Source organism: Barbus barbus, assembly GCF_936440315.1.
Source record: "Barbus barbus genome assembly, chromosome: 16".
NCBI classification, from domain to species: domain Eukaryota; kingdom Metazoa; phylum Chordata; class Actinopteri; order Cypriniformes; family Cyprinidae; genus Barbus; species Barbus barbus.
Window position 1 is genome coordinate 29186589 of NC_136744.1, and position 26010 is coordinate 29212598.

A 26010-nucleotide genomic window follows, 5' to 3' on the forward strand; every position below is an offset into this window, starting at 1 on the left:
TGCTCACTGCACTTTTATATATATACGTTTTTGAACTGTTCGTTTTGTTTACAAAGCACTTATGTCTGTCTCACGAATGTACTGCAAATGCTCTAAAGAACTCTGAAGGCGAACAGAAATGAGACATACAGCTTTCTGCTTGCAGCGCGTCAGTCACGCTCGTCAGGAAAGTGAGTGAAACACAAATTTTTTATCAAATAATACGGCATTAATAGCGGTTCACTTCCGCGATTTGGTACAATTGCATTCACATCAGCAGCGAACCGTACCAGAGTTCACTTGAACCGTACCCCACACCACCCTTTTTAAGCGGACTCGGGTACGGTTTGCGGGTGCGCACCTGAGTTCGGAAGACAGCGTTCACATCATCCAAAGAAACCGAACTCTGATGTCAATCAAACCTGGGTGTGCACCAAAAGTGCTAATGTGAAAGAACCCTAAATGTCATTTGTGTAGGCTAGTTTACTTTTAATTTAATTAGAAGTAGGCCAACAGCGCCCCCTATAGATTAAAACTCCTTACCGAATGGGCTTTAGAAACCAGGGAGGCTGCCGCTGCACGTGCTATCACTGTTTACTCTATCACACACTGAACGCATCATTCTGTAGGTGCTTTCACAGATCAAATGCAGCGATCCAAAACAGTGGCTCTAATCGTGATTCAGACAAAGCTTTGCTTCAAGAATGAACTATACTGCTGACATGATCTAATCACACCCTGAGCACATGTGAGTTAATGTATTCCTCTTATCGGCAAGACATATCGACCCAGTTTTTCATATTGGGCCGATGCCGATATTTACATTTTAAAGCCATTATCGGCCGATTCCGATATCAGTCCAATAATATTGTGCATCCCTACTTAAAATGCTCCGTCGATTTTGATCGTACATAGACTAATACATCATTTAAATCTCTAAAGGGTCTACTTTTATTTGTGTACACACGATATCAACAAAATATTGTGCTTTTGTAAAATAAAGAAAATATACAGGGTGCGCTTTCAGTCGTCTCGGTCTCCACACATATCTCTTTGAAAGGCGTCACTAAAATGAACATGAAATTCAGCAAATACTCGACACATGAGACATGAGAGATATATCTATAGAGAGCTTGAACCATGTGAGACCACAGACATCAAAAAACTTTCAACTGGTTTTTAGCCTTATAATCCTCTGAATGCGCACACTAGACGGTTCGACCAGACCGCGAGACAACACACTTGTCGATTGTAGGGACGTTTCCACAGTGACAAGTGATCTCATGGAGAATCGCTTGATCAAACGTGACTAGAGAAGGAAAACAAATGAAAGACAATCGACGTTGTCAGCTGGCAGCTGAGAGGCAACCAGATCAAGAGTCGTTTGAGTTCCGGGACGCTCCGTCTCAATCGGGAGCAGTTAAATTATTGCAATGACACCACACAATAGAGGACTTGTTGGACAAAAAAATCGCTTGCGACAAGCCGCGAATCGGGCTACACCCCCCGGGCTTAAAATCCTCTAGTATGTGGCCAGCTTAAGTTAAGTGGTCTAAATGTATTTATTTGTATTTAAATCATCTGTGGAAGGCATAGGACCATGACATATTTTTCCAATCATATTCCTCCGTCCGAGGGCTACGATGGGCTGCCCTACCTTTCTGTTAACGTATTTATTTGCAGACCTCTGTACACCGTTTGTACAGACATGATACGTCATCAGCGCATTCCATTATGCTACTACAGACCGAGCCAGAATGGAAGGCATTATTATTGTAATATTAATCGCTTTGTACTGTAATGTTTTCTCACTGGTGAATGACACATGAGGTAATCTGACAGTGTTGACGCTGTCTCTCGGAGTGTTGCTGGTTAGCCTCTGCTCTGTCTGTGCACAACGCGGTCAGGTTTTTGAGGAGGTGCGGCTGAGTGATTTGCAGGGAGGGTGGGATCTTATGCTTTCAAAGCTAGCTTGCCATAGGTGGAGCGTTTGTAAGACTGGGCAAGGCTTAGCCTTCCCCTGGCCACAGGTCTGAAATTAACATGGGCTTGGGGCAAAAATGCCACCAAATTGGACAAATGAGCCCCTGTACAATTAAACTAAATCATTAAGGATGTCACGAATAAAGTGAAAATGAAAATTATGCATTTTACAGCGTTCCGCATTATATCCAATCACACGATTCTGTCGATCTTATGAATGCAGTGGCCAATCAGAGGCATTCAGATGAGTCATCGCTGAAACGCCAAATCTCGCAAATTCTCTCATCATAAACAACAAAGTGGAAATGTACGTATGATGCAAGAGATTAATTTGACATTGTAGGCAGCTTTATTGATTATAAGGGGGGAGTTTTTTAAACTCACGCTAGACTGAAGTCAGTCGTCATGTTCTTTGATAATGTAGGCCTAAGTGTTCTTTGCTTGCTTTTTGTATATAATTTATGTGCTGTTTGAATAACTGTGGAAATGAAAGCGTTATAACTTACAATGTTTTTATTAAATTAGGATCAGGTTCTATACAAATTCAGTCGTATTAAAAATATTTTGTGACATGACATCATATCTACTTTAGCCTTTTTCTGCCATTGAATTAAAGAAAAGGTATTTGGACAGAATTAGTCAGAATTAGCTACGAGATATAACCTCACAATTGCGAGGGAGTAAAAATTGTGAGATAAAAAGTCACAATTACCTTGTTTTATTTTTGTTTAGTGGGTACCATATGTGCTTGCCTAAAAGACGGGTTATGATTAGATTAATTTAATGCATCGTTGCTGATTGAAAGTACCAATTTCTTTATTTATATAACAGTATTTTTATGTTTAGCTTAATGACTTAAACTATCAACCAAAACTCCCATGATGCCCTGTTCCTATTAATCATTTTGATGTCTTCAGGATCCTTTCATTCAGACGTCTGTCTACTCAATTCAGTGTTTTCTCTTAATCAAAATTCAATCGGGCTCAATCAAAACCCACAAATTCTTTTCCTCTCTAAGCTGGAGAAGAACGTTGGCTTGCAGTTGTGTTCATGTTATCTTGGGTAACAGTCTAATTATTCCTTAAATGACTTTTCTTAGGGGATATTCAGACTTAGTTTTTATCATAAATGACAGGGTCTGTAATTAAACATTTTCATCATCTTCCTGTACATGTGATCATGTGCACCTGTGAAAAGCTCGGCCTGATGAAATCTGTGCCTTGAGAAATCATCCTAATCTTCTTACATGATTTCTCAGAGGGATGGAGTCATCTCGATGGCCAGAATGTGACGGGTGCGGGTTTGTGTTACTCCTGGCACTGCTCCTGATCTGTGTTTTTGGCTTCTGTAAATGCCCAAGCCAGTTAAACTCACTCAGGTTGCTCAGTTTTGGCTTTCGGATGCTGTTGAGGCATAATATGTCGAAGCATCTTAGATGCCATTTCCCGATTCAAAGGCGTCCTCAGTCCTTGTGGTGCTTTTCAAGTCCACACTTTATAAATATAAATACATTTAGAAATAATGCTGCATAGAATGGTGAGAATAGCGAGACATGGCACAGGCATCCATTTAGGGTATGTTTAAGGTAATGTAATAATGTTTAACATTTTAATAATATTTGTTTTCTTTTATTGAACAATTTATTAATATAAATAAATATATTTTTAATTAAATCGTTAAAATCATGTATAATTAATGTATTATATTAATCATTAATAATATTAATAATTATAATTATTTAATTAACTAACACTTACAGCATATATACTAGATTCATATTCATATTATATTATTATTTGTGTTTTTAAATAATTTATTAAAAACATAAATATAAATTTATCATTATATTATATTTTCATTATTAGTCATATTTAATTAGTATATTATTTGTTATATAAATATTGATTATTATATTAATGTATTATATTCATTATTAGTACTATTATCTAATTAGTCCACTACAACACTTAATAAAACACTCAAAGCATAAAAATAGATTGATTAAATAGATACATTTTAATATTATATTTGTTGTATCTTTAAATATTTTATTGGAAACATAATTATACAGTCATGGCCAAAAATATTGGCACCCTTGGTAAATATGATCATATAAGGCTGTGCAAATTAATCTGCATTGTTTATTGATCTTTTATTTAAAATATTCACAAAAATCTAACCTTTCATTGGATGATAAGAATTTAAAATGGGGGAAATATCATTATGAAATAAATGTTTTTCTCAAATACACGTTGGACACAATTATTGGCACCCCTAGAAATTCTTATGAGTAAAGTATCTCTGAAATATATTCCCATTCATATTCACAATTTTGAGCACTCCAGGTGATTATGAACATGAAATTATCCAGCCATGGCTTCCTGTTTCACAGAAATATAAATAGGAGGGAAAACAAAGCCCAATTCCCGTAATCATCATCACAATGAGAAAAACCAAAGAATATATTTCTGATGTGCAGCGAAAGATAATTGAGCTTCACAAATTAGTGAAGTGGCTTTAAGAAAAGAGCTAGAGCAGCGAAAATTCCCATTTCCACCATCAGGGCAATAATTAAGAATTTCCAATCAACATAAAATGTTAGGAAACTGCCTGGAAGAGGACGTGTGTCTATATCGTCCTAATGCACGGTGAGAAGGAGAGTTTGAGTGGCTAAAGACTCTTCAAGGATCACAGCTGGAGAATTGCAGAAAATAGTTGAGTCTCGGGGTCAGAAAACCTTAAAAAGAATGGTCAAACAGCCCCTACATCAGCACATGTTGTTTGGGAGGGTTTCAAGAAAAATTCTCATCACTCATCCAAAAACAAACTCCAGCATATTCAGTTATCAGACAGGACTGGAACTTCAAATGGGACTGGCTTCTGTGGTCAGATGAAACAAAAAAATAGCTTTTTAGCAGCAAACACTCAAGATGGGTTTGGTGAACACAGGGATAAAAAGTACCCCATGTGTACAATGAAATGTACTGCTGTATTTTTGATGTTGTGGGCCTATATTTCTGCTGGAGGTCCTGGACATCTTGTTCAGACACATGGCATCATGGATTCTATCAAACACCAACAGATAAAAAATCAATAAGTGACTGACTCTGTTAGAAATCTTATAATGGGCCATGATTGGATCTTTCAACCGGACAATAATCCAAACACAAACCTCAAAAACAACACAAAAATGGGTCACTGAGCACAAAACCAAGCTTCTGCTGGCCATTCCAGTCCTCTGACCTGAACCCTGTAGAAAATGAGTGAGGTGAACAGAGGAGAACATGGAGCTGGGAATCTAAAGGGTCTGGAGTGATTCTGGATGAAGGAATGGTCTCTGATCTCTTGTCAGGTGTTCTCTAACCTCATCAGGCATTATAGGAGGAAATTTAGAGCTGTTAAACTGGCAAATGGAGGTTTCAAAAAGTATTGAATAAAAGGGTGCCGTTAATTGTGGCCAATGTGTATTAGAGAAAAACATTTATTTCATAATGATATTTCCCCCATTTTAAATTCTTATTATCCAAATGAAAGGTTCGATTTTTGTGATTTAAAAAAGAAAAAAAGATCAAAAGGATTAACAATGCAGATTAATTTTCACAGCCTTCTTTGATTCTTTGATTCTTTTACCAAGGGTGCCGATATTTTTGGCCATGACTGTATATATGTGTGTGTGTATACTGTGTGTATATATATATATGAGGTTTCCTTGTTTAAGTACAGTGAGGACAGAGAAAGCTGTGATGTGTTGTGGATGATGAGCTCAGCTGGGTTACCTGGATGGTTTGGGGATGTGGGATCTCCTGGGATTACCGCGGTACGCTGGGTGCGAGTGGGATTAGCGGCGCTCCTGTTTTTAGCCTCATTTCCTAAAGGCACTTTGTGTACTGAGGACTGCTACTGGCATCAGACGAGACGCTCCCAGAACAGATGTTTCTCATCCGGGAGTCATTATGAAACAAACCCGTGTCACCTGTCTGGGCGCTTAGTTGATTTGATGGAGATTCCCTGGTTAGTGACACAGTGGGATTGTGTTCATATGAGGACAGCAGCGTCTTTATTATGAAGCTGCTCACAGCAAAAGCAGAGCAGATTGGCAGTTGACTGGATTTTTCATATTTAGTATAAATTTAAGTGTGTTTAATTTACCATTAATATAGTATAGATACAATTTTCTTCTATGATACTTTATTAATATTTTTAATATTTATTCAAATTTAATAGGCTATAGTATGGATAATATAATATAATATGGATAATATAGATACAGGTAATTTGTAGATACTATAATACTTTAAAAATATTTTTAATATTGTGATTTATTAATATTTTATATTGTAATGTATTAATATGAAAAGTCATAATATTTTATATGTTTTATTAAATTTTATTTTGGACTAGATTATGCTAATACAATGGACTAGATTATAACATAATATATCATGAAATATAACAATATAATGTAATATATTTATGTATATATTATAAATGTTATGGTTATACATATAGATTTTATAATTGTATAAGTAATTAATATAAATAATAAATATAAATTATGTATAATTTTTTGTAATCATTAATTTAAACTTGTTTTATTTCTGGTTATTTTATTACAATTTGGGCTGGATTATATGTCATATATCATATCATATATTATATGTAATATATTTATATAACATTTTATAATTACATAAGTAAATAATATAAATAATAAATTATGTGTATGTATATATATATATACGAAATTGTATGTATTAAAAATTTTCTTAGTTGTTTATGCCTTACATATTTAAAAAAACATCTTAATTTAAATAAAAATGATATAAATAGCTGGATTTATTTAGAAAGAAATATGTCTTATCAGTTATCACGTCAGGAGATAAATAGATGTAATTATTTATGTACAGCAGAAATTAAAGTAATGAAATTCATTGGTGTGCATTTCTTTAAATTACAATACTGTATAATCATTATTTTCCAATTCAAAGTAAAATTCAACATGCTGTGGATGGCCAGATCCATTCAAATTCATGACATCAGGTTGTATTAATTCATAATTCTGCCCAACTCTTAAATGATTAACAGTAATGAATGTGTGTTGATTTACTGTTAGCATCCTCAGTGTCAGGCGCTGTGGATTTGGTGGGTGTTAAAACAGAGCGTGTGCTGTTCAGTGAACATCACAGTCAGGCTCATGAAGCGTCTCTGTCTCTCTGTGTGAGTGCAGAGAAATCCACTGCACACCTTCAAAGTCACACCGCCGCAGGTCAGCGCTCAGATGAGGGTGTCCTTGTTTCTCAGAGCCGCGTGCGTCACGTGCTGGGACAGATGTGTGTGTGTGTGTGTGTGTGTGTGTGTGAAATCTGAGCTGACATCCCTTACCTGTAGAGCATCCAGTGCCGCTCCTGGAGGACGGGATACATTTGCATACAGAATGAGCCAATGAATATCAAGGACGTGATAGGAGCGTTTGCACTTATGCTAATCATGCCCTCGTATTTGACTTCCACTGTCTGCTTTGCTACAACACAAGCACTGCCAGTGAGCAGTTAAAGGTGCTGGAAGTGATTGCAACTGGTCTTATGTCACGGTCACACTTAACTTTGAGCTCATTTCTACAGACAAGGCAATGAGCGTGACAAACATTAAAATGGAAAATTATAAGCCATACCAGTCAAAGTTTGGATTTTTTTTAAATGTTTTTGGAAGAAGTCTCTTCTGCTCACCAAGGCTGCATTTATTTGATCAGCAACACAGTAAAATACAATTTAAAAAAAGCAATATTTTATTATTATTCAAATTTATTTGAAAATAATATTGTGAAATATTACAATATTACTGATACACAAGTAATATTATAACAGTGATACAATAGCGTTTAAAAGTCTGGTGTCAGTAATATTAAAAAAACAAAGGAAATTTATACTTTTATTCAGCAAGGATGCATTAGATTGCTCAAAAGTGGCAGTAAAGACATTTATAATGTTGCAAAATATTTATTGTTTCTAGAAAAATATGAATCAGTTTTCAACATTGAAAATAAGAAATGTTTCTTGAGCAGCAAATCAGTATATTCGAATGATTTCTGAAGATCATGTGACACTGAAGACTGGAGTAATGATGCTGAAAATACAGCTTTGATCACAGGAATAAATTTCATTTTAAAATATATTCACATAGAAAACTGTTATTTGAAATTGTAATAATATTTCACAATTTTACTGTTTCTGTATTTTAAATAGCCTTATTGAGCCATTGATTTAAAGGGGATGCAGGGCTCAACTCTAAGGATTTTTCACTGGCTGTGCCAAGAAAAAAGTTTTTATGTGGTAATGTTATTCTAATAAATAAGCTTGTACGACACCAACATTTTAGATGCCAGTTAAATTTTACAATTCCCAATTTCAATGCCAAATGTACATTTTCAATACCAAAAAAGTTCAATCATTATTCACATTAAACATTTCACCCCAAAATGAAAATTCTGACATTAATTACTCGCCCTCATGTCGTTCCAAACCCGTAAGACCTTCGTTCATCTTCAGAAAACAAATTAAGATATTTTTGATGAAATCTGACCCATTTTCTGACCCTGCATAGACCGCAACTGCAATGTTCCCAGACCCAGAAATATAGCAAGGACATCGGTAAAATAGTCCATGTGACATCAGTGACTCAATTTCAATTTTGCGAAGTTATGAGAATACTTTTTGTGTGCAAAGAAAACAAAAATAACATTATTTATGAACGCATGTGCGCACTTTCCCTAGAACGTAATTAACGTAATCATACATTCAGGAGAAAACGCATGCATGCTGAACGTAAACATCGCTGATTACGTTTTGGGGAAAGTGCGCACATGCATTGTGGTATTCTCCAAAATGGCAGAAGACTGTAACTCGGGGAGAAGAATTGTTGAATAAATAATGTTGTTTTTGTTGTCTTTGCACACAAAAAGTATTCTCTTAGCTTCGCAAAAATTGAAATTGAGCCACTGATGTGTACCGATATCCCTACTACATTTCTGGGACTGGGAACTGGCACTTGCGTTGCGGTCTATATAGGGTCAGAGAGCTCTCAGATTTCATAAAAATATCTTAATTTGTTTTCCAAAGACAAATGAAGGTCTAATGGGTTTGGAACGACATGAGGGCGAGTAATTAATGACAGAATTTTCTTTTTTTTTGGTGAACTAACCCTTTAGAGACAACTGAAGTGTCAAGAAAATAAATACTAATAAACAAATTTACAAATAAATATAGTTTAATAAATGTTTTTTTATTTTCTTCTAGGTTTCTAGGTGTTCTGGGTCAGATATTGAATAATTAAATGCAAGATAATGCTGCATAGTCATCAGGGTATAAATTAAATATAGATTAATTTTTTTTAAAGCTAAAATTGTTATTCGGTCAAGAGCAGTGAGTGGTTTTCTTTTGGATTAACATTATGGACAGGCGCTGTCATTTTAAGAGACAATGTATGGACCCAATATAATGATACACATCAGATTGCTTTCTCGACGGTTTACGTTCAATTAAGACATAACCGAGGATTTTTTGAGGATGCTCGCCAGGGATGTGCACAGGGGGGTTGCTCAGGTTGCCCGGGCAACTGCCCATATGCCCTTTTCGACTCACGTTGCCCTTCCGAGGAAAAAAAAAACAACATCGTACAATGGATGCTCGCCAAGATTGGTATTTTGACATAATTTGGTGAATTTGTTTGATCAAGCGCAAGAAGACACGAAAAATAACTTAATTCTGTGTTTGCACGTTGACTGAGACGCGGCTCTCTGTGCGCACAGAAAATAGCGCACGAGTGCTAAATCGAGTTCTTTCCTGTTGTTTTGTGCTTAAATGCTTTAAAATTGCTTGATATGCATTCAAGCGATGAACTTTCGTGATGGATATGTTAGGGTTAGTGACCCGATCGGACCACAGACGATTCTGTCAACTGTCCCGAGCATCTTTCACACTGGCCGGTCCTTACTGTCGAGCCCTGGGAGAGTTCAGCAGAAAATGTAAGTCCTCCTCATCTCGTTCCAAACTTGTTTGACTTACTTTTTTCACTGGAACATTTTGAAGAATGTTTTGTGTCCAAACCACATTGCATGGCAGAAAAACCTCAGTGAGACGGTCTCTTAGAACACCTTCAGCGTGATGTGGTTTGCCAGAGGGCTGCTGGGATCTGCTGCATGTGCTCGTGGATGAGATGCTGTCGCTTGGCCCAGAAGCTGTCAGAAGGCACAGGTCTGCTGTACGGCCCATCTGGGCTTCTGCCGTCCCGTTTGGCCATCTGCGGTGCACCTCAAGTCGATTCGCCTCTCATCTGCAGACTCACTCTGAGCTGCTGCTTTTAGCCAAACGTCTCAAATAACCCACAGCACTCTCCATTACCTAGTATTGTCGAGCAGTGTTTCTCGCTTTACTTTTTACTTTTAGATTTGGCAGATTTACGGCAGTCCTCCATCATTAAACTCTAGAAACCTTGAGTCTTGAGTTTTCATCACAAGAAGTCATTGTGTTGTTTGTCTGTTTTTGATGTAGTGATTATGAAATTGTTTTACCATTAATACTATTAATAGGGCCCTATGAATTCAGTTTTATTTTTTTCCGAATTCGTTTTTTTCAATTTTTCTGGATTCCGTTTTTTTACCGTTTAAATTTTTCTAGACTCTGTTTAAAGGTTAAATTCAACTTTATTCATCAAGAAGCATGTCTAATTAATTGAAATCATGAAGCTTACATTATTAAACAGCAATTTATTAAAAGTTTAACAAAAATTTAATTTTCAAGGCCCTATGAATTTTTTTTTTTTTTTTTTCAGTTTTCAAGTTCAATTTCAGTTTTTTAGTATGTGTGTAGAAAACGAAACCGCGCGCCTGCACCATTAATTCTTGCAGGATTCATATTTAAATGGTATTTTGGCAGCTTAGTATTCACAGACACTAGTCCATATAACATTTTAGATTTAAGTGTAGTTTAACTGCTTTAGATGTATCTGTCAAATTCTGCAACATTCCACATTATACGGTAAAATCCGTTTTTATGACTGGATTCCTCGATTCCGTCCGTGTTTTCCACATCGCGGAAATCACAGGGCCCTATATTAATAATAGTGTTAATTAAATGTACATGTGTAAATAGAAATAGAAAATAAAAATGTGAAAGTCAGAAAAGTGTCTTTTCCATATTTTCTAGGCTCAAAAGATAACACTAATGCTGTTCCATTTGTTAAGATTATTTAACATGAATTAGCAATAAAAATACCCGTAAAGCATTTTATTAATCGCATACTAATAACTTAAAATCAAAAGTTGTATCTGTTAATTTTATTTATTGTACCAGAGCTAACATGAACTAACAATGAACAGTTGTTTTTTTAATTAATTAATTTTAACAAAGATTAATAAGCACTGTAGCAAATGTATGGCTCATTTAGTTTATGTAATGTTATCTAATGGGACCTTATTGTAAAGTGTTACCTGTTAATTAATTTATTAATAGAAATATAAATTCTATAACATATAAACAGTAATTTATAGAAAAACTGCAGTTTAGACATATTTTCCTATGAATATATATTTATATATATATATTTTTAGAATGTTTTTCCAGAAATGTCCAAATTCAGAAATCTATTATCTAATTGCTTTTTTTCAGTAGTCAATTTCACTTTTACATCACAGTAGGTTTCATTGCAACTTTGACTGATGTAGTTGGCTAATATAATGAAACGAAACATCATTGTAAAGTGTTACCAAGAATTCACAGGCTTGTTTATTTATTTATTCTATCGATTTTATTCATTATATATTTACATCACAGTAAATATAGTTAATTTTAAACATATTTGTCAAAAGGTGAATGTGAGAGTAAAGACAGCTGACAGCACAACAGATCGCTCTCTTTAAAGAGGTTTAGCGCAGACACAGACGTGTGGGAAGAGTGAGAGCTCAGCTCCCTCTGAGGATCACCGCAGCTCGCTCGCTTCACAGTTTACTTTGCTTCAGCTGCTGTCTTGGAGTTTGTTTGTTGTTCTGTGTGTAATTATTCACTGATAGCAGTTGACCAGCAGTGCTTCAGCGTCTAATGATATATGCTTAAGGAAAGCACAAGGTTGGGCAGCTTTAAACTCAGGGTGAAACCCAAACCTTTGCTTGTTTACTACAGGTGTCTGGTGTTATTTCGAATGATTCATTGGTTTGTGTTGTTATGTACCCACAGAGCTTACATTTGCATTTATGCATTTGGCAGATGCTTTTTTCTGAAGAAACTTGTATTGCTGGGAATCAAGCCCATGGCATTGCCATTGCTCGTGCCATTCATTCATTCAATTATTTATTTATTTATTCATTCATTTATTCAATTTTATTTTATTTACATAACACTTTATATTACGTCAAAAAATGATATCATCTTATTTGACCTTATAATTTTTTTTATAAAAAAAAAAAAAAAAGATTTATTATTTATGCTACCAGTTTTCATTAATTATATATTTTCATACCTTTTCATATTTTTGGCCATGACTGTATGTATATGAAGATTGAAGTAATACTAACAATTTGTGCACATTACAACATTGTGTACAACATTATTTTGCTATTCTAAAATAAGTAATTAATTCAAAGTAATTTTTGTATGAATGGATGCCTGATGTTAGATTTATTTAGTTATTGTTGAAGTCCAGACTCAAGCTCACAGCTGATTGGTCTGTTGACCGACTGAATCCTGAAAACAGACTCAAGCTGTTGTGGTTTCAGTCCTTCATTTAAACTAATATGTCGGCCGCTGAATCAGTGCTTTAGCATTACTGTATTTGTTGACTAACTACTACTAACAGTTGAAATCAAGTGTACAGTGAGTCACTCTCGCTAGCTGGGCTTATTACGGTAAAGCTTGTAAGACGGATCAGCCTCTCCTCAGAGTATTTACTGACTCACCAAACCTCCCGCTCCTGTAAACGTATGACTCCGCCGACTAATCAAATACACATTTACTAATCAATGTATTCTCATATATGTGCTCTTAACCCTCCAGCTGCCCGTCCACTCCTGTTTTCCCATAGTCCTGCTGGTTTGGAGCTCAGCTCTCGTTAATGCAGTCTAATGATTGAATGAGATTGCGTGATGGCGGTGTGTCACATGACCGTGTGAACGTGTTTCACTGCAGCTGAACAGAAGCAGCAGTCACCATCTCATAATGGCATGTTTATACTGGATTAATGCTAATTACTACACCCGTTAGTACCGGAGTCCAAATAAAATCAGTCAAACCAGTTCAAGATGGGCAGGTCCTGAGGAAAACCCGTCTGTAGAGTGGCACTGTGTCATTTCTGTGCCTCTAGCAGCACCAAATGGAATTAAACACCACTCCTTAACAAGCCACATTTTTATTTTTATTTTATTTTTTTGAAGGTTATTATTATTATTATATTGCATTTTATTATTATATTATATTACATTGTACATTATATTATATTAATTTATAATACTTATTTTTTTATTTTTTTATTTTAGGGATTTGTTCATCAACTCTAGTGGTATGTTATATATTATATTTTCATATTAATTATTTGTTTATATATATATATAATACTCTGGATTAGGGTTTGTTCAACTTTATATTATATTATATTTTTTAATTGTATTTATTTTTGGAAGTTTAATACTTAGGGAAATTAGATTGTTCATCAACTCTATACTATAAATTCATATATCTTCATTTATTTATTTATTTTTTGAAAATTCATGCTTAGGATTAGACATTTATTAATATTTTAAAATAATTTTTATTTTATAATAAGCTTTATTTAAAATAAATTTTATTTTATTTTTAATAAAATTGTTCATTTTTTTGTTTACCTAAGGGATAGGGGTTTGTTAAACACCTCTATTCTATTCTATTCTATTCTATTCTATTCTATTCTATTCTATATTAATTTGGTCTAATACAGAAGTATAAATTGAAGTATTATATTGCATTTTATTAATGTTATTATATTATAGTTTCATTATATTAATATTACAATTTTTTATATTTAATTTTAATTATTGTATTGTTTTATTATAATTTTTATTTAAAATTAATGATTATTACCTAAGGGATGGGGGTTTGTTCAACAACTCATATTATATTATATTACAGTATATTAATTTGATCTAATTTAAAAGTCATAAACTTTACTTTCTTGATCTTGCACTGTAAATGTTTTCTGTTTCAACATCGGACTGAAGAGTCATTGCTGATTCGTTGTATCAGTTTTTTTCCTTTCTAAAAAAACTTTTTCCCTGGAGTTCCCTTGTCTTTATTTCCATATGAAAGGCTCTTTAGATTGAGATGACATACGGTCATGCATGCGTCCTGCTTGGATTTAAATGTTGCCGGGGGGATGTTGGTTTTATGTCTTATTTTGGCTCGTCTCCCTGTGACCGTCTGTCCGTCACATCTGAGCTACTTAAAGGAACAGTTCACCCGGAAATAATGCTGGCATTATTTACCCACCGTCATGTTTCCAAACCCAAATGACTTTTCAGAAGGGAGAATTGTGAAGAATGTCCACGCTGGTCTTTTCCTTCAAGCTCAAAAATGAAAACAATGCCATTAAAAGTAGTTAATGTGTACGATGCTTTTTGTGACTGATACTCTGTAATATATAGAGTCTGATTTCTCTCTCGATCTCTCTGTCTTGCTCCAGATGGTCACGCGTGGCTGTGAGACCACAGAAATGACCTTGCGCAGAAACGGTCTCGGTCAGCTGGGCTTCCACGTTAATTTCGAGGGCATCGTGGCTGACGTGGAGCCGTTCGGATATGCCTGGAAGGCCGGTTTGCGGCAGGGCAGCCGGCTGGTGGAGATCTGTAAGGTGGCGGTGGCCACGCTGACCCACGAGCAGATGATCGACCTGCTGCGCACCTCCATCTCCGTCAAGGTGGTCATTATCCAGCCGTATGAGGACGGAGCTCCCAGAAGGTATCAGTGATTTGTTCAACAACTTGGTCATTTTAAAAAATCATTAAAATGGTTATGTAACAGATCTGACTTTGAAATTATATTGCTATATTAAAATAATATATTTTTTAATTTTGCATTTATTTTTAGAAGTTTAATACTTAGGGTTAGGGGTTTATCCAACAACTCTAATTATACATTATATTATATTATATCATTTTTTTCAATATTTACATTTACATTTAGTCATATAGCAGACACTTTATCCAAAGTGACTTACAAATGAGGACAATGGAAGCAATCAAAATCAAATATGTGTTTAATATATGATATCATTTTTTGTATTTGTTTTAGTAGCTTAATACTTAGGACTATGGGTTTGTTTAACAACTTTAATTATATATTATCTTATATTATTTTGTATTAATTTATATGAATGTAATACTTAGGATTAGGGGTTTATCCAACACCTCTAAGTTTATTATTATATTATATTATATTTTGAATATATGAGCCATGATTAAAGATATGCAATATTAACTTACAGTTCCATATGAAATGCATTACTTTGTCTTAATAAATCACCCAAGATGGATGTTAATAGCAGGTTTCCTGCTGCTTTTTTCAGCCTTACTCAGATGGTTTATCTTGTTGGATGGGATTTGAAGTCTTGACTTTAATATCTCACTCTTAGCAGTAAAAACTCCACTCCACTTCTTGTTCTCAAGTCGCTCTATTATCCAGTGTTGTTAACATAATGCTGCTTCTGGAACTGATTTGCTGTGAATGGTTAGTTTGCACCGGGAAGCTCTTTAAGTGATTGTGGTGGATCTGTGGGAACAGAAGGAGAGCGCTGATGTTTGTGTAGCGGCAGCAGTGGTGTAATGCGGCTGACAGATCTGGCCAGCTGGGTCGAGGCCTGACACTCTTCACCCTGCGATAGTGGCAGGAGGTGCTTGAGTGCTGAAGAAACGCGTCTCAGTGCCGACTGGCAGCGCAGCAGATTAGACTTCGTCTGCACGTCCCGCCAATTAAAACAGGAAAGATCACATAATCGCACAATCACATACCATCAGCCAACCGTCCAGATTACAAAACAGAGCGTTAAAGCCTTTTAAAGCAAATCTCATGAAAACGATTGAGAAATTAATATTTAATTAATTAATGTTCTTAATAATTTTTTTTTACTTTTATATATTAATTTATTTTTTAATTTAATAAATTCTAAAACATGTATATTATATATACGTTTTAATTTTTGTTAAAATATTATTCATAATAATTTATAATTTTTATTATATATTTAATTGTTACATTTATTTTTACAGTGGGGCAAATAAGTATTTGATACACTGCAGATTTTTCAAGTTCTCCACACTTACTAAAATATAAAAAAAAAAATCCAGAAAATCACATTGTATGATTTTTAAATAATTAACTTCCACTTTATTGCATGAAATAAGTATTTGATCACCTATCAACCAGCAAGAATTCTGGCTCTCACAGACCTGTTAGTTTGTCTTTAAGAAGCCCTCCTATCCTCCACTCATTACCTGTATTAATTGTACCTGTTTGAACTTGTTACCTGTAGATACCTGTTCACACTCAATCAATCAGACTCCAACCTCTCCACTATGGGCAAGACCAAAGAGCTGTCTAAGGACACTAGGGACAAAATTGTAGACCTGCACAAGGCTGGGTTGGGCTACAGGACAATAGGCAAACAGCTTGGTGAGAAGGCAACAACTGTTGGTGCAATTATTAGAAAATGGAAGAAATTCAAGATGACTGTCAATCTCCCTCGGACTGGGGCTCCATGCAAGATCTCGCCTCGTGGAGTATCAGTGATCCTGAGAAAGGTGAGGGATCAGACTAGAACTACACGGGGAGGACCTGGTCAATGACCTGAAGAGAGCTGGGACCACAGTCTCAACGGTTACCATTAGTAACACACTACACCGTCATGGATTAAAATCCAGCAGCACGCGCAAGGTCCCCCTGCTCAAGCCAACACATGTCCAGGCCCGTCTGAAGTTTGCCAAAGACCATCTGGATGATCCAGAGGAGGCATGGGAGAAGGTCATGTGGTCAGATGAGACCAGAATAGAACTTTTTGGTATAAACTCCACTCGCCGTGTTTGGAGGAAGAAGGATGAGTACAATCCCAAGAACACCATCCCAACCGTGAAGCATGGGGGTGGAAACATCATGCTTTGGGGGTGCTTTTCTGCAAAGGGGACAGGACGACTACACCGTATTGAGGGGAGGATGGATGGGGCCATGTATCGCGAGATTTTGAGCAACAACCTCCTTCCCTCAGTAAGAGCATTGAAGATGGGTCATGGCTGGGTCTTCCAGCATGACCATGACCCCAAACACACAGCGAGGGCAACTAAGGAGTGGCTCCGTAAGAAGCATTTCTAGGTCCTGGAGTGGCCTAGCCGGTCTCCAGACCTGAACCCAATAGAAAATCTATGGAGGGAGCTGAAACTCTGTGTTGCCCAGCGACAGCCCCAAAACCTGAAAGATCTGGAGAAGACCTGTATGGAGGAGTGGACCAAAATCCCTGCTGCAGTGTGTGCAAACCTGGTCAAGAACTACAGGAAACGTCTGACCGCTGTAATTGTAAACAAAGGTTTCTGTACCAAATATTAAGTTCTATTTTTTTCTATTGTATCAAATACTTATTTCATGCAATAACATGGAAATTAATTATTAAAATATCATACAATGTGATTTTCTGGATTTTTTTTATATTCTGTCTCTCACAGTTGAGGTGTACCTACGATGAAAATTACAGATCTCTCTGGGTTTGATTCCCAGGGAATGCGAGAACTGATCAAATACATATACTGTACCTTCACTGCAATGCAAGTCGCTTCGAATAAAAGTATATGGCAAATGCATCAATGCAAATGAAATTGTAAATGATGCAGTTAAACAACCAAAGAATATTCCTAGAATTACTTGAACTCCAGATGTCATCGCTGCTTCCAGCATGTATAAACTTTACACCCGGATAAATATGTATTTAAAGGAAAGACTCGCAGTATAAACGGCCACATTCAAATATACAGCCGAGTCTCATGTTTCAGGTCAGACGTCGAGGAGCAGAGCCTCAAAACATTACATACTCTCTCTGATTAGTCTGAAAACCATATATTTACCCGCTGTTTACATTTTCAATCCATATGTGAGTAAGTTTGAGTGTGGACACCTCTGAACCGTTTCTCTTTTTCTCTCATTAGTGTGATGTATGGGCGGCATGTTTAGAGATTCGTATAGAAATGATGTAGAAGCTTGAGGACGGCAGGGTTACGGCCACATCCTGCTGCTCTAGTGTAAATAAATCAATTTTCTGGGTTAGACTAATATTAGAGCCGTATTTCACCCGCACAGACGGGATTCTGCACAGCCATAAAAAGACATCTATGAGCTCTTTAAAATAAGAGAGGATGTAAAAACTGTGTGTTTGATGGGAAAAGTCCTGTTGAGGCTTGATTTCCCACCATACAAAGAAGTACTCTGATGTTGGTATCAGATGGTACTTTGATATTTATTTCCTTGAAGATATTTTAATTTGAAGATTTTGTGTAAAATGTGGATTTATGTTATAATATACACTACCATCAAAGGTTTGGACTTTTAAAAAGAAGTTCCTTTTGCTCATCAAGGCTGCATTTGCTGTAAAAACAGTAAAATTGTGTTACAATTCAAACCAGCTGTATTTTAGTCAGAAAGAGCTTTATTGTCAAGTATGTTTGCGCATTCAAGGAATTTGTTTTTTTATTGAGACAATAAAAAATACAAATTAGAATAAAAATACACATGTAATTATAAATAAAAAAAAAGAAAAATTAATTGAAAAATGAAATAAATGATATGTACAGGTGTGCTATAGATAGAATAGAATAAGATGTAGGGATGTACAAGGATGTAGGGTGATAAATACAGTAAGTATAAGGTAATTGCACATATGTGTATTGCACAATGGGGGGAATTGCTTATGAGGTAGATTGCCTGGGGGAAGAAACTGCTCTTGTGCCTGGTATTCAGTGCTCTGTAGCGCCGGCCAGATGGTAAATGTTCAGAAAGGAGATGGCTTGGATGTGAGGGATCCAGAGTGATTTTCTGAGCCCTTTTCTTCACTCTGGATGTATACAGTTCTTGGAGGTTGGGCAGGGGGCACCAATAATCCTTTCAGCAGACCGAACCGTTCTCTGTAGTCTTCTGATGTCTGATTTGTAGCTGAACTAAACCAGACAGGTATTATTTGAATATATTTTAAATGTAATTTATTCCTGTGGTCAAAGCTGAATTTTCAGCATCATCACTCTTCAGTGTCACGTGATCCTTCAGAAATTATTCCAATATTCTGATATGCTGCTCAAGAAACATTTCTGATTATTATCTATGTTGTAAACAGTTATGCTGCTCCATTTTTTTTTTTTTTTTTTTTGATGAATAGAGATTTCTTCAGGTTTCTTCGATCAATATATATATATATATATATATATATATATATATATATATATATATACATATATATATATATATATATACATACTCAGTAGCACATTTATCCATATGGTGTTTCACATAATGTCAATCAGTACTGATCATTATTGCATTTTGCAGGCTCATTAGTGTCTTACCTCTATATCCCACACTTTAGTTTTCCATTACGCCGTCAGTATAGTGTGAGAGGATTGACTCAGTCCTTGTGCGGCTCTTGGCAGGCGGCCGTGGAAAACATCGCTCTGTAAATCTGAGCCTGTGAATGTGAGAAGTGGTACGAACACTCCTGTATTGCATGAGCTCTCTGATGAAAACTGTCCCTCAAAGTTTGCTTAACATGCTTTTTCTTGGATAAAAACGCTAATGTTAGGAATAACTCTTGGTTGGACGCATGGTATCAAGTGTGTTTCTAAAACAACATACTGAATCTATAAGAGTTTCCATCTAAATGCAATTGGGTTCGTGTTTCTCGGCACATTCACACGCTCTAGATTATTCTCCATATGTCAGTGCAGGTTTGAGGTTTTGATGTGGAAAATGTGAATGTTTTGTTCTGTGTGGAAGTTGAAGTAAATAGTGAAGCAAAGCATTTGATAAACGTGTGGAAAGATACACACATTAGCTTTAGCATGCTCTTTAAACTGCCTTTGGCTTATGCTGTGAATTGTTTTACACTAGTTTTGGATATTATTCAGCTTTTAATGGGAAAACAGACGTAATTAACTGGAAGAAACTGATTGACCTGTTTATTCTATAAACACTCATCATCTCACATGCTCAGGTCGCCAAAGCTGCGGTTCAGAAGTTTAAGTTTCTCTTCAACTGGTTCTCATTATGTTGCGTCTGTGAGTGATGCACAGTAAATACATTTCTTTTGACTGACTTTTCAAACACACGAGCCGATGCTGTTAGCTGCGGCTAATGTTTCAGCGGCACGTCTGGATGCATTTGTATGTGCATTTAGCTTGATTTCTGCTGATTGATAAACACCTAAGGGGCATCTGCGTCCCAGAACCAAAGACCCTTTCACATCAGTCACCTCAACATACCACTGCATTCAACTTATGCAAAGTGTACTGTTCACATAAACAACTTCAATTTTGGTCTGTTCCTTAAAAAAGTGAAAAATTACAATATAATGTAATAATAGCATTATATTCTATATATGTGTCTGTCTGTGTATGTATATTGTGTTACTAATAATAACTAATTCCATTATTTAGCTACTTTTTATGGAAAGTAATGCATTACGTTACTTTTGCATTACTTTTTGTCACCTAAGCTGGGCTTGCTCATTTATTTTTAATGACAAAAAGCCCAAGAGTTATGTTTTTGGTCACCGTAAAGGCCGTTTCACACCAAAAGTGAAATTTCTAAGCCTCAGCCTGAAGGAAGTGTCTCTGCCTCTGCACTTCACTCCCAGTTTCTCACAACGGTGACAGGAGAGCTGTCAGTCAATAAATGGGAGAGCAAAGTAACTTCAGTTACATATTTGAAAAAGTTACTCATATTTTCTCACCCATTTTTATAGCTCAAAAACCTCATTCTCCACTGCAAAATATCTTGTTTGTGTTTCACAGATGAAAGTCAAAGAGAATCTGAACGACAGAATTTTCATTTATTCCTGATCTGTTTCTTTAATGTATTCCGGCAGGACAAAAAAAAATCCCTTTGGAGGATGCTTTGCATTGCTGTTGCTCATGCCAAGAGATCCTGCCAGAAAGTGTAGCGTAGCGTCTAGTGTTCTCTGGCCTCCTGAGGACGCCGAGGTCAGTGATATCCAGAGGGCAATGGGGAAGTAGCTGATGAATGCAGCTCAATTTAAAACCGATGCAGAGATCACATTGTCTGATATTTGGGCCTGTCTTCTGCATCTAATTGATACGAGCCTGTGGGCTGCTTATGCAAATGGAAGAGGAGAATGTTAACCCTTCACCTCAAGAGCTTCATGCAGACAATAGCTCCAGAGTTGAATTGCAGAAGGTTTTTTCTATTTCGTAGAGCAGACTGTTTTCGTAACCCTAAAACCCACCTCAACGAGCTTCTCCTTTTCTGTGTGTCTTCTAGTTCCCTTCTAGCGCTCATATCCACCTTATTTTTAACATAAGAGCTGCAGTAACTTGAATGTGCAAGGCTTCCAGTGTCATTCACTTCTAATTATTTTACCTGTACAAAAAAAGTATCTTATGCTGCTTTTTTTTTTTTATTGCAAACTGGTGTTTATTATATTATTTTAATGTATTATCATTCTAATCATAAACCCTCTGGCTTGTGGTGCAAACAGCATTACTTTAAGTTCTAGTTCACTCCAGTCCATCAATTATCATCTTGAGAAGACAAAACCTTGAGACGTTTTGAGGTAAAATAGTCCTCTATCCATAATAACACTTCTTCCAATGATAAAGTGGTCTGGTCTGAATCAGGAGAGAAATCTGCACAGAGCCAAAACAACTCTAAATTACATGTGGCTGGATTTTGATGTGAGAGACAACAAGAGATGGACTTTTTCACTGGAGGGGAAGCATTATATTATGGATTATGGACTCGTATTTTAGTTGGAAGCTAAACAGTTTGAAGTTAAAAACATCTTAATCTTAACATCTGATTTGGATTTGTTTCTTACAAACAGATTTTCAGTTCACAAGATGTTAGTTGATGGACTGGAGTGGTGTGGATTACTTGTGGATTAGTGTAATGTTGTTATCAGTGCACGTTATAAATGTCCGTTGACGTTTTATCTGCTCTCTGTGTCTTTCAGGGGATGTTCAGAGCTCTACCGCATCCCCATGGTGGAGTATAAGCTGGACAGTGAAGGAACGCCCTGCGAGTACAAGACGCCCTTCAAGAGAAACACCACCTGGCACCGTGTGCCCACCAGCAGCCAGCCTCTTCCCCGCGGATCCCCCACACAGGGTCCCGATCGCATGCCGTGCCAGCAGATCCTCCAGCATGCTCAGACCGCCATCCCACGCAGCACCTCTTTCGACAGGAAGCTGCCGGATGGACCCAGGTATCGCTTCAGTTTCAGATGCATGCTTGTGCATTTTTCTTAATGTCAGTTGGATGAGTTAACTGTGAATCCATCGCCTTCCTGAATCAACCAGAACTCTGGGTGTTAGAATGCACAAAAAATACAGCAGGATAAAGACATGGTGAAACTTTTCTCACATTTTATGTGTGGAGCTCTATGATTTCCATGACGCAGATGCAATTGCAAATTTTAATTACTTTTAATATAATTTAAATTATGATATTTAATAATAAATTGTACAAGTTTCATGATTTCAATTAAATGTACATGCTTTTTGATTACTAAATTTTAATTTCAATCAGTAAAATGGAATAAAAAGAAAACACATCTTAAAATTGCATGCAATATTGCTTGAGGAAATGTATTTAATTGTTAAAACAAAACAAAAATACTCATAAAGAATTTTTTGCTGTGCAAAAACCTGGTTCACATAAAGGGAAAAAAGATTCAATATGTGAAAATGAATATATTAAAATAGAAAACAGTTATATTAAATTGTAGTAATACAAGTTGTTTGCAGAATTGCTTCTTGAAGAAATCAATTTTATTTTTAGGATTTCAGATATTTTAACTGAAAAATAAGACAATTTTTTATTTTTTTTTTTGCAGTGCACAAACCTGATTCACATAAAGGGAAAATGTATTCAAATATGTGTAAATTGCAAAAAAAAATAAAAAATTGTGCAGTGTCATGCAGCATTTTCAGTTTCAGACTGCACTGACAATTTACATTCTGCTGGAAAGTGTTGTGTTGCGTTGCATTTCCGGTGTTCCTGGCAAACTTACTGACCCAGATCATGAATTCAGCTTCCTGTATTTGGTATGCAGGCGATATGCCTTTCAAATATGGTTTGTTATAATGGGGTCATTTGTTCTTACTTGGAACCCCCTCGTGCTGGTGCTGATGACCTTTCCAGCTCCTCTATGAGACGGCATGTGGAGAGAGCTGTGCAATGCCACACCACTGGACTCTCTTACCCTCTTATTAGTGATGCACTAATACTAACACTAAAACACACATGCAAACACCTCTCACATTTTCAAAGGAAATGCATGAAGTGATGAAATGTATACCTTGAATGCAATGAAAAGTCCCTTTGAATAATTGGGTTGCATGCATGAATGTAAGATATTTACAGGTGCTAAAGGACATTTATGCATCTGTCACAGTGATGTGTTAATATACTAGCATGCATATTGTCCAGGGGCATTGTTGATGCACAAAGTAACTCTGTCAGTAGTGCATTCTGGTCTGTGCATTGTGACTTCAGACTGACGTCAGCGAGAGCTGAAATCACCTTCATGCAGTTTTCGTCCTCGTATTTTGCGCTTCTGGAAGGTGTGTCAGATGTGTGCATGGAGAATGAGATCTGCTGCAGCTGACATCCGAGAGGAAGCAGATAAACAGGAATATCAGATTTTTTTTTTACTTTTTACGAGGGGACGTGCAATTGAATAGACTAGACTGCATTTACGTTCAAAATAGCATATTACTATAGTAATCTTACTATATTTGTAGGGTGCATACTGTGTGCATCTTCTGTATGTATGGAAAACCCAGATGCGCATTTGTCCACATGTCAAATAAATACAGGAAAAGGTTAATTGCAATAACATATTTAAAATAAAACAAGGTTTAAATAAGTTTTAAACTGTTAATGTATTATAATTTAATTTAGTATTAATGTATTGGTCCAATAAATAATTCAGTTAATATAAATCAGTCAGTCAAATTAATAAAAAATGATACTGACAGTCACGTATTAGCCAGTATTTAATATTCATTTCATTTATATATTCTAATTATATTCATTAGTAATGTATTGGTCCAATTAATAATTCAATTCATATAAATCAGTCAATTAATCAGTTAATAAAGTTGCATTGAAAATGTTTATCATATCATTCAGTATTAGTTTAGGTTAAAGTTATTAATACGATTATAATGAACATCTTATGATCGAATATTTTGAGTGTTTACTATTACTTTTGTTTGCTTGTTTAGTTTAATTTAGTTTATTGAATTTATTATTAATGTACTGACCTAATTAATAATTTAGTGAATATAAATACATTTCTAAAATTATATACGATAATTATGATCAAGTATTTGAATGTATTGGTCCAGTTAGTAATTAAATTCATGAATCAGCCAATAACATGAAATAATAATAATTGTAGTCATAGTCTTAATTTGCTGCTTCGTTCTTTTTCTTTTTTACTTACTATCATTTATATATTGCTTATTTCTATGACAAGCTGCATTTAAAGGTGCAATGTGGAATAAAATGTATTATTATTATTATTAATGCTTGCAACAGTTATGAGACGGTGTTGCCTAATTATCCATGGCTCCTTATTTTATTTGATCATTTTTTTTCCTCTTTTCCTCAACTTTGATAAGAATGTCATGGTAGATAAAATAATGCTGAATGTTGCACACATTCTCCTGCTCTTTAGCTGCTTCTAGGTCTGATTAGAGGCACTCCTGTGCATTAGATTGCATTACTCTCTTGCTTCTCTGATCCGCGGTTTGTTCGTTAAACTGAAATCTGTTGCTCACACGTGTTGAACTCATCTGTATCAGCATGGCAGCTGGCGTGAGAATGTGTGTTTCTCTCACTGCAGGAGCGTTCAGGATGTTGAGAAGCCTCAGATCTCGTCCTGCAGTAAAGGAGACGCGTCCCAGCACTACCGCAGCTCACCCAGTAACCAGTCGTCCTCCAGCGACCCGGGACCCTGTGCAAGCGCCAGCTGGAACCAGCAGCCAGGATACGACGGGTAACTGCTGGACAGAGACTGCTGTTATATGACATAAGATTACATGGATCATTTTCATTATCAAGTATTCTTTTAGTATTTATTTAGTAATAATTTGGTTTATTTATCAGTTTAATTTAGTTTTAATGTGTTGGTCCAATAAAAAACTTTAAATATATAGATAAATTAATACAATTAGATTATTTTTATAAAATATTATTTAATATTTATTTAATTTATTCTAGTTTAATTCATTTATTGGTTCAATTAATAAAAAATAATAAATCAACCAATATTAATTAATAGCATTATATTGATCATTTTCATTTAGTATTAATGTATTGGTCCAATTAATAATTCTAATTAATCGATAAATCAGTTAATAAAATTGTATTGATAATTTTGATCCAATATTAGTCAGTATTCATTTAGTGTTCATTTTAGTTTAATTTTTAATTTAGCATCAATGGATTGGTCAAAAATTCAATGAATGTAATTGAATAAATTAACCAATAAATTAGTAACATTGTTTTGATGATCTCAACATAAATGTGATTTAGTAGTTTAATTTAGTATTAATATAAACAGTAGTTCATTTCATTATTAATTTTAAATATTATTAATATTATTTGTTGTTTATCATATTGTCAATTTGATCATATTGTCCATCTTTTATTTATATATATATATATATATATATATATATATATATATATATATATATATATATATATATATATATATATATATATTGTTTTGCATTTTATTAATTAATAAAAAATATTA

At 35.3% G+C, this 26010-nt stretch overlaps 1 protein-coding gene across 2 annotated transcripts in view; it reads left to right on the top strand.

Moving 5' to 3' along the window:
• The window catches only part of LOC306882768 (signal-induced proliferation-associated 1-like protein 2), a 156953-nt gene that overhangs the window by 92879 nt on the left and 38064 nt on the right, over positions 1-26010 (top strand). For both annotated transcript variants that reach the window (XM_079437641.1, XM_079437642.1), the window contains exons 9-11: positions 14662-14936; positions 22192-22443; positions 25093-25245. In XM_079437641.1, coding sequence (XP_079293767.1) covers positions 14662-14936; positions 22192-22443; positions 25093-25245 — 680 coding nt within the window. The remainder of the gene's footprint in view (positions 1-14661; positions 14937-22191; positions 22444-25092; positions 25246-26010) is intronic.